The 17,023-nt window shown below is 46.5% G+C and overlaps 1 protein-coding gene across 4 annotated transcripts in view; it reads right to left on the bottom strand.

The window, feature by feature from the left end:
* The window catches only part of LOC139277314 (sodium- and chloride-dependent creatine transporter 1-like), a 480,248-nt gene that overhangs the window by 237,485 nt on the left and 225,740 nt on the right, over window positions 1-17,023 (bottom strand). For 3 of the 4 annotated variants that reach the window (XR_011596068.1, XM_070895614.1, XM_070895615.1), the window contains exon 3: window positions 13,592-13,723. The exons of the other annotated variant lie outside the window; for it this stretch is intronic. Coding sequence is in view for 2 of the 3 variants with exons in the window: in XM_070895614.1 (XP_070751715.1) it covers window positions 13,592-13,723 (132 nt within the window). In the remaining variant the exon portion in view is untranslated. The remainder of the gene's footprint in view (window positions 1-13,591; window positions 13,724-17,023) is intronic. 4 annotated transcript variants of the gene reach the window in all.

Here is a 17,023-nt window from a genome sequence, read left to right on the forward strand (position 1 = left end):
CACACCTTAATACACGGACACACAAACCACACATTAACACACGGACACACAGACCACACCTTAACACACGGACACACAAACCACACCTTAACACACGGACACACAGACCACACATTAACACACGGACATACAAACCACACCGTAATACACGGACATACAAACCACACGTTAACACACAGACACACAAACCGCACCTTAACACACGGACACGCGAACCATACCTTAACATACGGACACGCGAACCACACATTAACACACGGACACATAAACCACACCTTAACACATGGACACGCAAACCATACATTAACACATGGACACACAAACCACACCTTAACACACGGACACATAAAACACACCTTAACACATGGACACACAAACCGCACATTAACACACGGACATGCAAACCACACCTTAACACACAGACACGCAAACCACACCTTAACACACGGACACACAAACCATACCTTAATACACGGACACACAAACCACACCTTAACACACGGACACGCAAACCACACCTTAACACATGGACACGCAAACAACAACTTAACACACGGACACGCAAATCACAACTTAACAGACGGACACGCAAACCACAACTTTATACACGGACACGGAACCACACCTTGACACATGGACATACAAACCATACCTTAACACACGGACACGCAAACCATACCTTAACACACGGACACGCAAATCATAACTTTAACACATGGACACGCAAATCATACCTGAACACATGGACATGCAACCCATACCTTAACACACGGACACAAACACCACACATTAAAACACAGACACACAAACCACACATTAACACACGGACACGCAGACCGCACTTTAACACACGGACACACAAACCACACCTTAACACACGGACATACAAACCACACCTTAACACACGGACACACAAACCACACCTTAACACATGGGAACACAAACCACACATTAACACACGGACACGCAAACCACACCTTAACACACGGACACGCAAACCACACATTAACACACGGACACACAAACCACACCTTAACACACGGACACACAAACCACACATTAACAGACGGACACACAAACCACACATTAACACACGGACACGCAAACCACAACTTAACACACGGACACACAAACCACAACTGAAAACACGGACACACAAACCACAACTTAACACACGTACACAAAAACCACACATTAATGCATGGACACACAAACCACAACTTAACACATGGACACACAAACCACACCGTAACACACGGACGCACAAACCACACCTTAACACACGGAGACACAAACCACACCTGAACACACGGACACACAAACCACACCTTAACACACGGACACACAAACCACACATTAACACACGGACACACAGACCACACCTTAAAACATGGACATACAAACCACACCTTAATACACGGACACACAAACCACACATTAACACACGGACACACAGACCACACCTTAACACACGGACACACAAACCACACCTTAACACACGGACACACAGACCACACATTAACACACGGACATACAAACCACACCGTAAAACACGGACATACAAACCACACGTTAACACACAGACACACAAACCGCACCTTAACACACGGACACGCGAACCATACCTTAACATACGGACACGCGAACCACACATTAACACACGGACACATAAACCACACCTTAACACACGGCCACGCAAACCACACCTTAACACATGGACACACAAACCACAACTTAACACACGGACACACAAACCACACCTTAACACAAGGACACACAAACCACACTTTAACACATGGACACACAAACCACACCTTAACACACGGACACACAAACCACAACTTAACACACGGACACACAAACCACACCTTAAGACAAGGACACGCAAACCACACTTTAACACACGGACACGCAAACCACAACTTAACACATGGACACACAAATCACAACTTAACAGACGGACACGCAAACCATAACTTAATACACGGACACGCAAACCACACCTTAACACATGGACATACAAACCACACGTAAACACACGGACACACAAACCACAACTTAACATACGGACACGCAAATGACTACTTAACACACGGACACACAAACCACACATTAACACACGGACACACAAACCACACATCAACACACAGACACACAAACCACACATTAACACACGTACACACAAACCACAACTTAACACATGGAGAGACAAACCACACCTTAACATACAGACACGCAAACCACACCTTAACACACAGACACGCAAACCACACCTTAACACATGGACACACAAACCACACCTTAACACACGGACACACAAACCACACATTAACACACGGACACGCAAACCACACCATAACACAGGGACACACAAACCACACATTAACACACGGACACGCAAACCACACCTCAACACACGGACACACAAACCACAACTTAACACACGGACACACAAACCACCCCTGAACACACGGACATGCAAACCACACCTTAACACACGGACACACAAACCACACCTTAACACACGGAGACACAAACCACACCTTAACACACGGACACACAAACCACAACTTAACACACGGACACACAAACCACACCTTAACGCACGGACACAGAAACCACACCTTAACACACGGACATACAAACCACACATTAACACACGGACACGCAAACCACACCTTAACACACGGACACACAAACCACAACTTAACACACGGACACACAAACCACCCCTGAACACACGGCCACGCAAACCACACCTTAACACACAGACACACAAACCGCAACTTAACACACGGACACGCAAACCACACCTTAACACACGGACACACAAACCACACATTAACACATGGACATACAAACCACACATTAACACATGGACACACAAACCACACCTTAAAACACGGAGACACAAACCACACATTAACACACGGACACACAGACCACACATTAACACATGGACGCACAAACCACCCCTGAACACACGGACATGCAAACCACACTTTAAATCATGGACACACAAACCACACCTTAACACACGGACACACAAACCACACCTTAACACACGGACACACAAACCACAAATTAACACACGGACATACAAACCACACATTAACACACGGACACACAAACCACAACTTTACAACGGACACACAAACCACACCTTAACACACGGACACAAAAACCACAACTTAACACACTGACACACAAACCACAACTTAACACACGGACACACAAACCACAACTTGACACACGGACACACAAACCACACCTTAATACACGGACACACAAACCACACCTTAACACACGGACACGCAAACCACACCTTAACACACGGACACGCAAACCACACCTTAACACACGGACACACAAACCACACCTTAACACACGGACACACAAACAACAACTTAACACATGGACACACAAACCACACCTTAACACACGGACACGCAAACCACACCTTAACACACGGACACACAAACCACAACTTAACACACAGACACACAAACCACACCTTAACACACGTAGACACAAACCACACCTTAAAACACGGACACACAAACCACACCTTCACAAACGGAGACACCAACCACACCTTAACACACGGAAACACAAACCACACATTAACACACGGACATACAAACCACACCTTAACACACGGACATACAAACCACACGTTAACACACGGACACGCAAACCGCAACTTAACACACGGACACGCACAAACCGCAACTTAACTCATGGACACGCAATCCACACCTCAACACACGGACACACAAACCACACTTTAACGCACAGGCACGAAAACCACACCTCAACACACGGACACACAAACCACACATTAACACATGGACATACAAACCACACCTGAACACACGGACACACAAACCACACCTTAACACACGGACACACAAACCACACATTAACACACGGACACACAGACCACACATTAACACACGGACACGCAAACCACACCTTAACACACGGATACACAAACCACACCTTAACACATGGATACACAAACGACACCTTAATTCACGGACACGCAAACCACATCTTAACACAGGGACACACAAACCACACATTAACACACGGACATGCAAACCACACCTTAAAACACGGACACACAAACGACACTTTAACACACGGACACACAAACCACCCCTGAACACACGGACACGCAAACCACACTTTAAATCATGGACACACAAACCACCCCTGAACACACGGACACGCAAACCACACTTTAAATCATGGACACACAAACCACACATTAACACACGGACATACAAACCACACATTAACACACAAACACACAAACCACAGCTTTACACACGGACACACAAAGCACACCTTAACACACGGACACACAAACCACACATTAACACACGGACATACAAACCATACTTTAACATTCAGACACACAAACCACACATTAACACATGGACACACAAACCACACCTTAACACACGGACACACAAACGACACCTTAACACACGGACACGCAAACCACACTTTAACACAGGGACACACAAACCACACATTAACACACGGACACGCAAACCACACCTTAACACACGGACACGCAAACCACACATTAACACATGGACACACAAACAACAACTTAACACACGGAAACACAAACCACCCCTGAACACATGGACACGCAAACCACACATTAACACATGGACACACAAACCACACCTTAACACATGGACACACAAACCACACCTTAACACACGGACACACAAACCACACATTAACACACGGACATACAAACCACACATTAACACACGGACAAACAAACCACACCTTAACACACGGACATACAAGCCACACATTAACCCACGGACACACAAACCACACCTTAACACACGGACACACAAACCACACATTAACACATGGACACACAAACCACACATTAACACACGGACATGCAAACCACACCTTAACACACGGACACACAAATCACAACTTAACACATGGACACACAAACCACACCTTAACACACGGACACGCAAACCAAACCTTAACACACGGACACGCAAACCACACCTTCACACACGGACACACAAACCACACCTTAACACACGTAGACACAAACCACACCTTAACACACGGACACACAAACCACACGGACACACAAACCACACCTTAACACACGGACACACAAACCATACCTTACACAAGGATACACAAACCACACCTTAACATACGGACACACAAACCAAACATTAACACATGGACATACAAACCACAACTTCACACACGGACACACAAACCACACCTTAACACACGGAGACACAAGCCACACCTTAACACACGGACACACAAACCATAACTTACACACGGACACACAAACCACACCTTAACATACGGACACACAAACCACACCTGAACACACGGACATACAAACCACACCTTAACACACGGACATACAAACCACACGTTAACACACGGACAGACAAACCACAACTTAACACACGGACACACAAACCACACCTTAACACACGGACACAGAAACCACACCTTAACACACGGACATACAAACCACACATTAACACACGGACACGCAAACCACACCTTAACACATGGACACACAAACCACAACTTAACACACGGACACACAAACCACCCCTGAACACACGGACACGCAAACCACACCTTAACACACAGACACACAAACCACAACTTAACAAAGGGACACACAAACCACACATTAACACACGGACACACAAACCACACCTTAACACACGGACACACAAACTACACCTTAACACGTGGACACACAGACCACACCTTAACCCGCAGAGACACAAACCACACCTTAACACATGGACACACAAACCGCTCCTTAACTAATGGACACGCAAAACACACCTTAACACATGGACACACAAACCACACCTGAACACACGGACACACAAACCACACCTTAACACACGGACACACAAACCACACATTAACACATGGACACACTGACCACACCTTAAAACATGGACATACAAACCACACCTTAATACACGGACACACAAACCACACATTAACACACGGACACACAGACCACACCTTAACACACGGACACACAAACCACACCTTAACACACGGACACACAGACCACACATTAACACACGGACATACAAACCACACCGTAATACACGGACATACAAACCACACGTTAACACACAGACACACAAACCGCACCTTAACACACGGACACGCGAACCATACCTTAACATACGGACACGCGAACCACACATTAACACACGGACACATAAACCACACCTTAACACATGGACACGCAAACCATACATTAACACATGGACACACAAACCACACCTTAACACACGGACACATAAAACACACCTTAACACATGGACACACAAACCGCACATTAACACACGGACATGCAAACCACACCTTAACACACAGACACGCAAACCACACCTTAACACACGGACACACAAACCATACCTTAATACACGGACACGCAAACCACACCTTAACACACGGACACGCAAACCACACCTTAACACATGGACACGCAAACAACAACTTAACACACGGACACGCAAATCACAACTTAACAGACGGACACGCAAACCACAACTTTATACACGGACACGGAACCACACCTTGACACATGGACATACAAACCATACCTTAACACACGGACACGCAAACCATACCTTAACACACGGACACGCAAATCATAACTTTAACACACGGACACGCAAATCATACCTGAACACATGGACATGCAACCCATACCTTAACACACGGACACAAACACCACACATTAAAACACAGACACACAAACCACACATTAACACACGGACACGCAGACCGCACTTTAACACACGGACACACAAACCACACCTTAACACACGGACATACAAACCACACCTTAACACACGGACACACAAACCACACCTTAACACATGGGAACACAAACCACACATTAACACACGGACACGCAAACCACACCTTAACACACGGACACGCAAACCACACATTAACACACGGACACACAAACCACACCTTAACACACGGACACACAAACCACACATTAACAGACGGACACACAAACCACACATTAACACACGGACACGCAAACCACAACTTAACACACGGACACACAAACCACAACTGAAAACACGGACACACAAACCACAACTTAACACACGTACACAAAAACCACACATTAATGCATGGACACACAAACCACAACTTAACACATGGACACACAAACCACACCGTAACACACGGACGCACAAACCACACCTTAACACACGGAGACACAAACCACACCTGAACACACGGACACACAAACCACACCTTAACACACGGACACACAAACCACACATTAACACACGGACACACAGACCACACCTTAAAACATGGACATACAAACCACACCTTAATACACGGACACACAAACCACACATTAACACACGGACACACAGACCACACCTTAACACACGGACACACAAACCACACCTTAACACACGGACACACAGACCACACATTAACACACGGACATACAAACCACACCGTAAAACACGGACATACAAACCACACATTAACACACAGACACACAAACCGCACCTTAACACACGGACACGCGAACCATACCTTAACATACGGACACGCGAACCACACATTAACACACGGACACATAAACCACACCTTAACACACGGCCACGCAAACCACACCTTAACACATGGACACACAAACCACAACTTAACACACGGACACACAAACCACACCTTAACACAAGGACACACAAACCACACTTTAACACATGGACACACAAACCACACCTTAACACACGGACACACAAACCACAACTTAACACACGGACACACAAACCACACCTTAAGACAAGGACACGCAAACCACACTTTAACACACGGACACGCAAACCACAACTTAACACATGGACACACAAATCACAACTTAACAGACGGACACGCAAACCATAACTTAATACACGGACACGCAAACCACACCTTAACACATGGACATACAAACCACACGTAAACACACGGACACACAAACCACAACTTAACATACGGACACGCAAATGACTACTTAACACACGGACACACAAACCACACATTAACACACGGACACACAAACCACACATCAACACACAGACACACAAACCACACATTAACACACGTACACACAAACCACAACTTAACACATGGAGAGACAAACCACACCTTAACATACAGACACGCAAACCACACCTTAACACACAGACACGCAAACCACACCTTAACACACGGACACACAAACCACACATTAACACACGGACACGCAAACCACACCATAACACAGGGACACACAAACCACACATTAACACACGGACACGCAAACCACACCTCAACACACGGACACACAAACCACAACTTAACACACGGACACACAAACCACCCCTGAACACACGGACATGCAAACCACACCTTAACACACGGACACACAAACCACACCTTAACACACGGAGACACAAACCACACCTTAACACACGGACACACAAACCACAACTTAACACACGGACACACAAACCACACCTTAACGCACGGACACAGAAACCACACCTTAACACACGGACATACAAACCACACATTAACACACGGACACGCAAACCACACCTTAACACACGGACACACAAACCACAACTTAACACACGGACACACAAACCACCCCTGAACACACGGCCACGCAAACCACACCTTAACACACAGACACACAAACCGCAACTTAACACACGGACACACAAACCACACCTTAACACACGGACACACAAGCCACACATTAACACATGGACATACAAACCACACATTAACACACGGACACACAAACCGCACCTTAAAACACGGAGACACAAACCACACATTAACACACGGACACACAGACCACACATTAACACATGGACGCACAAACCACCCCTGAACACACGGACATGCAAACCACACTTTAAATCATGGACACACAAACCACACCTTAACACACGGACACACAAACCACACCTTAACACACGGACACACAAACCACAAATTAACACACGGACATACAAACCACACATTAACACACGGACACACAAACCACAACTTTACAACGGACACACAAACCACACCTTAACACACGGACACAAAAACCACAACTTAACACACTGACACACAAACCACACCTTAACACACGGACACGCAAACCACACCTTAACACACGGACACACAAACCACACCTTAACACACGGACACGCAAACCACACCTTAACACACGGACACACAAACCACAACTTAACACACAGACACACAAACCACACCTTAACACACGTAGACACAAACCACACCTTAAAACACGGACACACAAACCACACCTTCACAAACGGAGACACAAACCACACCTTAACACACGGAAACACAAACCATACCTTACACACGGACACACAAACCACACCTTAACATACGGAAACACAAACCACACATTAACACACGGACATACAAACCACACCTTAACACACGGACATACAAACCACACGTTAACACACGGACACGCAAACCGCAACTTAACACACGGACACGCACAAACCGCAACTTAACTCATGGACACGCAATCCACACCTCAACACACGGACACACAAACCACACTTTAACGCACAGGCACGAAAACCACACCTCAACACACGGACACACAAACCACACATTAACACATGGACATACAAACCACACATTAATACACGGACACACAAACCACACCTTAACACACGGACACACAAACCACACATTAACACACGGACACACAGACCACACATTAACACACGGACACGCAAACCACACCTTAACACACGGATACACAAACCACACCTTAACACATGGATACACAAACGACACCTTAATTCACGGACACGCAAACCACATCTTAACACAGGGACACACAAACCACACATTAACACACGGACATGCAAACCACACCTTAAAACACGGACACACAAACGACACTTTAACACACGGACACACAAACCACCCCTGAACACACGGACACGCAAACCACACATTAACACATGGACACACAAACCACACCTTAACACATGGACACACAAACCACACCTTAACACACGGACACACAAACCACACATTAACACACGGACATACAAACCACACATTAACACACGGACAAACAAACCACACCTTAACACACGGACATACAAGCCACACATTAACCCACGGACACACAAACCACACCTTAACACACGGACACACAAACCACACATTAACACATGGACACACAAACCACACATTAACACACGGACATGCAAACCACACCTTAACACACGGACACACAAATCACAACTTAACACATGGACACACAAACCACACCTTAACACACGGACACGCAAACCAAACCTTAACACACGGACACGCAAACCACACCTTCACACACGGACACACAAACCACACCTTAACACACGTAGACACAAACCACACCTTAACACACGGACACACAAACCACACGGACACACAAACCACACCTTAACACATGGACACACAAACCATACCTTACACAAGGATACACAAACCACACCTTAACATACGGACACACAAACCAAACATTAACACATGGACATACAAACCACAACTTCACACACGGACACACAAACCACACCTTAACACACGGAGACACAAGCCACACCTTAACACACGGACACACAAACCATAACTTACACACGGACACACAAACCACACCTTAACATACGGACACACAAACCACACCTGAACACACGGACATACAAACCACACCTTAACACACGGACATACAAACCACACGTTAACACACGGACAGACAAACCACAACTTAACACACGGACACACAAACCACACCTTAACACACGGACACAGAAACCACACCTTAACACACGGACATACAAACCACACATTAACACACGGACACGCAAACCACACCTTAACACATGGACACACAAACCACAACTTAACACACGGACACACAAACCACCCCTGAACACACGGACACGCAAACCACACCTTAACACACAGACACACAAACCACAACTTAACAAAGGGACACACAAACCACACATTAACACACGGACACACAAACCACACCTTAACACACGGACACACAAACCACACATTAACACACGGACACACAAACCACACATTAACACAAGGACACACAAACCACACCTTAACACACGGACAGACAAACCACAACTTAACACACGGACACACAAACCACACCTTAACACATGGACACAGAAACCACACCTTAACACACGGACATACAAACCACACATTAACACACGGACACGCAAACCACACCTTAACACACGGACACACAAACCACAACTTAACACACGGACACACAAACCACCCCTGAACACACGGACACGCAAACCACACCTTAACACACAGACACACAAACCACAACTTAACAAAGGGACACACAAACCACACCTTAACACACGGACACGCAAACCACACATTAACACACGGACACACAAACCGCAACTTAACACACGGACACGCAAACCACACCTTAACACACAGACACACAAACCACACATTAACACATGGACATACAAACCACACATTAACACATGGACACACAAACCACACCTTAAAACACGGAGACACAAACCACACATTAACACACGGACACACAGACCACACATTAACACATGGACGCGCAAACCACACATTAACACACGGACACACAAACCACACCTTAACACACGGACACACAAACGACACCTTAACACACGGACACGCAAACCACACCTTAACACAGGGACACACAAACCACACATTAACACATGGACATGCAAACCACACCTTAACACACGGACACACAAACGACACTTTAACACACGGACATGCAAACCACACCTTAACACAGGGACACACAAACCACCCCTGAACACACGGACATGCAAACCACACTTTAATCATGGACACACAAACCACACCTTAACACACGGACACACAAACCACACCTTAACACACGGACACACAAACCACAAATTAACACACGGACATACAAACCACACATTAACACACGGACACACAAACCACAACTTTACAACGGACACACAAACCACACCTTAACACACGGACACAAAAACCACAACTTAACACACTGACACGCAAACCACACCTTAACACACGGACACACAGACCACAACTTAACACACGGACACACAAACCACACCTTAACACACGGACACACAAACCACACCTTAACACACGGACACGCAAACCACACCTTAACACACGGACACGCAAACCACACCTTAACACACGGACACACAAACCACACCTTAACACACGGACACACAAACCACAACTTAACACATGGACACGCAGACCACACCTTAACACACGGACACGCAAACCACACCTTAATACACGGACACGCAAACCACACCTTAACACACGGACACACAAACCACACCTGAACACACGGATACACAAACCATACCTTAACACACGGACACACAAACCACACTTTAACATGCGGACACACAAACCACACATTAACACACGGACATACAAACCACACCTTAGCACACGGACATACAAACCACACGTTAACACACGGGCACACAAACCACACATGAACACATGGACACACAAACCGCACCTTAACACATGGACACACAAACCACACCTTAACACACGGACACACAAACCACACCTTAACACATGGACACACAAACCACACCTTAACACACGGACACACAAACCACACCTTAACACACGGAAACACAAACAGTGACAAGTTGCATTTATTTGCATTTCTCACATGAGAAAGACATTGCAAACGTTCCACAGAGCGAGGAGAAATGATTGGACGCAAAGTGATGAGGAAGTAGATGGAGATTAATTTAGGGATGGGGTTGAAAGAATGGGAACATACAACAATTCTTTCTCTCTCTCTTTATATCTGTCTGTCTCTATCCTCCTCTCCTTGTCTCTCCATTTCTATCTCCCTCTCTCACTTCCTGTTTCTTTTTGTTTGTCTCTCCCTCTCCCTCCCTCTGCCTCTCCCTCTCTCTATCTTTCAATCTCCTTCTCTCTGCCTCTCTATTTCGTCTATCTCTCTATCTCCTTCTCTCTGTCTCTCTCCTTCTCTCTGCCTCCCCGTTTCTGTCCATCTCTCTATCTCCCTCTCTCTGCCTCTCCTTTTCTCTGTCTTTCTATCTCCCTCTATCTGCCTCTCCCTTTCTGTCTATCTCTCTATCTCTTTCTCTCTGTCTCTCTATCTCCCTCGCGCTGCCTCTCCCTTTCTGTCTATCTCTCTATCTCCCTCTCTGCCTCCCCCTTTCTGACTCTATCTACCCCTCCCTCTGTCTGCCTCTCCATTTCTGTCTATCTCTCTATCTCCCCCTCTCTGCCCATTTCTATCTATCTCCCCCTCCCTCTGTCTGCCTCCCTTTTTGTCTATCTCTCTATCTCCCTCCGTCTGCCTCTCCCTTTCTGTCTATCTCTCCTTCTCTCCCATTCACACAAATTAACACTTGAATGAAATAAAAGACACCTTTTGATCCAACTTGTTTCTCACCTTTGAAGAGGGGCACAATGTTCCAGGCACCGATGCCGCCCTGTTTCATGAACTGCCCCAGTGCAATCTCTAAGAAAAAAACAGGAATTCCTCCCACCAAAACAATCAGCAAATAAGGGATAAGGAAGACGCCTGCAACGACATAAGGAGCAGATAGAACGCTGAGTCATTCTTTCAGTTGTAGCTTTGTAGGTTGCACAGATCTGAGCCCATTTTCAATCACAGCCTTTGCGCGCTCACCACAGATGTTTAGAGGTTTGTAGAGTTGCAAAGTTTGTGGCTGGTTTTACAAATGACAGGCACCTCATTATCTCATCCCACGCAGGAGGTACATGGGTGCACAAAAGGTGGACCCCTTATCCTGAGACTGTGACCCCTGGTTCTAGACTCTCCAGCCGGGGGGAAACATCCTCTCAGCATCTACCATCAATACCCCTCAGAATCTTATATGTTTAAATGAGATCACCTCTCATTCTTCTAAACTCCAGAGAGTATAGGCCCAATCTATTCAATCTCTCCTCATAGGTCAGCCCTCTTATCCCAGAAATCAGTCTAGTGAACCTTCGTTGCACTGCCTCCAAGGTAAGGAGACCAAAACTGTGCACAGTACTCCAGGTGTAGTCTCACCAGTGCCCGATATAATTGCAGAAAGACTTCCTCTCTCCCTCATGTGTTTATCTAGCCTTCCCTTAAATGCATCTATGCTATTCACCTCAACCTCCTATATGGATCAGAGACGTGGACCATATACAGCAGACACTTCAAAGCGCTGGAGAAATACCACCAGCGCTGCCTCGACAAGATCCTACAAATCCCCTGGGAGGATAGACGCACCAATGTCAGTGTTCTCGATCAGGCCAACATCCCCAGCATCGAAGCACTGACCACACTCGACCAGCTCTGCTGGGTGGGCCACATCATCCGCATGCCCGACACGAGACTCCCAAAACAAGCGCTCTACTTGGAACTCCTACACGGCAGGCAGAGGAAAGGTTTCAAGGACACCCTCAAAGCCTCCTTGATAAAGCGCAACATCCCCACCGACACCTGGGAATCCCTGGCCAGACCGCCCTAAGTGGAGGAAGAGCATCAGGGAGAGCGCTGAACACCTCGAGTCTCGTTGCCGAGAGCATGCAGAAAGCAAGCGCAGGCAGTGGAAGGAGCGTGCGGCAAACCAGGCTCCCCACCCACCCTTTCCTTTAACCACTGTCTGTCCCACCTGTGACGGACATTGTAATTCCCTCATTGGACTGTACAGCCACCTGAGAACTCGCTTTTAGAGTGGAAGCAGGTCTTCCTCGATTTCGAGAGATTGCCTATGATTGATGACTATGCTATTCACCTCAACCGCTCCCTGTGGTAGCGAGTTCTACATTCTCCTGGATTCCTGATTGGATTTATTAGTGACTCTCTTATATTGATGGTCTCCTCTACAAGTGGAAACATCTTCCCTACGTCTACCCTAAGCATAGCATTGATTCTCTATCAGTGAGTCTACTACAGAGCCAGATACGAGGTGAGGAAAACCTCCAGTGGGGGAGAGCTTTGGGAAGCAGAGGTCCAACTCCCAAGCTCACTGCACTCCCCACACAGCACGGCTCACATTACTAACTGTGTCCCCAAATGTTCGTTTTGAATTTGCCCCTTTGAGCGCAGGCCGTGTCCTCTGGTGCTACTGTACGGGACACGGTGGGACAGCTGGTCACCATGGAGATTTTCTATCCTTACGGAACCCTGACAACAGTAATCGTATCACCACTCAACCTTCTCTTTTCCGCTGAGCACTTGTCCAGTTTACATAATCGCTCCTCGTAATCCAATCCCTCTGTCCCCTCAATCATTCTCGCTGCTCTCTTCTGTATCCCTTCAATAGCTGCAGTATCCTTTACACAGGATTACCCAGGATATACGGCACAGAAACAGGCCATTCGGCCCAACCAGTCCATGCCGGTGTTTATGCTCCACTCGAGCCTCCTCCCATCTTTCCTCATCTAAATCTATCAGCATAACCCTCCACCCCCTCATATGCTTGTCTAGCCTCCCCTTAAATACATCGATACTATTCACATCGACCACTCCCTGTGGTAGCGAGTTTCACATTCTCACTACTTTCTGCGTAAAGAAGTTTCTTCTGAATTCCCTATTGGATTACTTGGTGACTATCTTATATTGATGGCCTCTAGTTATGCTCTTCCTCACAAGTGGAAATATTCTCTGTATCCATTCTTTCAAAATCTTTCATAATTTTAAAGACCTTTATTAGGTTCTGTACTGTGACAGCCAGAGCTGTACCCAGTATTCTGAGTGTGATCGCCCCTGTGTTTTATAAAGTGGGAGGTCTAGTTCAGCTCAACAATTTTGTTTCATGCTGCTGACATGAACTGATGTCACCCCCGACAGCTCATCCGAAGGAGCCATTTCCAACAACACATACTCCTTCCCTTTCACTGGAGGTTAACAAGTGCCTGGCACTGTGCACTGACTCAGAGGCAAGACTGCTACGCACTGAGCCAAGCTGACAAAAGTGAATTGGATATAGACCTGATGGAGCTGTGGGGAAAGAGCAAGGGGAGTTGGACTGATTGGATCGCTCTGTCACAGAGCTGGCACAGGCTCGATGGGCTGAATGGTGTCCTTCTGTATGACCCAATGCCTCTGTGAGAGTCAACATTGGAGGTTCAGTGCCTGTCGATATTTTCCCTTGCCATATTTATCCTGGGCTGTTGGAAGTGACGGGCCTTTGTACGCGGGATGAACGGCTGCAGCTGAGTAGTGGGGCCAGCAACCTTTGAGGATGTTTGTGTTCTGTGGCTGCTTAGTTTGAGGATGAAAAAAAGAATCAAATGTTTGAATTTCACAAAGTCGACTGCCTGTTAGAACCGATGCAGCAGAAGTCGAGGAAAATGCCGCTGGGCCCAGTGGTGTTTGATTTTCTCCCTCAACATTCAGTGTTATTTTGGGACGTGAGCGATTAGCGGCCATCGAACAGCGGGACAAGGCAAGCATGCTTGGCTGTCCCCATCTGGCCTCGATCCAGTGGGAAAGAGGCCAGTTGAATAAAGCCCCAGGAAGCTGAGGGGCATCACAGCAGTGGCTGTGATGTGACAGATTCCAGCAGCAGGACATGTTGAACCAAGGTGTGGGTTAGAGCGTGCGCTGGTCCATCACACACCTCATCCTCATTAGCAACATCGCCATCCAACAAAAGGCTGAGATCGGCAGAGGCCCAGAGGCCTTTTGCCATTAACTGCGTCCCATTGGGTTAAATCTCCCCACACAGCTTCAACACAGTGCTGCATTGTCACGTTAAAATATTGGTTGTTTTTTTTATTTATAAAATCGATTCAATGATTAATGATAAAATATTTAATATTTTTGTGGGTTAAAAGGTTTAATTTCGTGGGAAAGCTGTCTGAAGCTATTTATCCATTC

Source organism: Pristiophorus japonicus, chromosome 12 (assembly GCF_044704955.1).
Source record: "Pristiophorus japonicus isolate sPriJap1 chromosome 12, sPriJap1.hap1, whole genome shotgun sequence".
Lineage (NCBI taxonomy): Eukaryota > Metazoa > Chordata > Chondrichthyes > Pristiophoridae > Pristiophorus > Pristiophorus japonicus.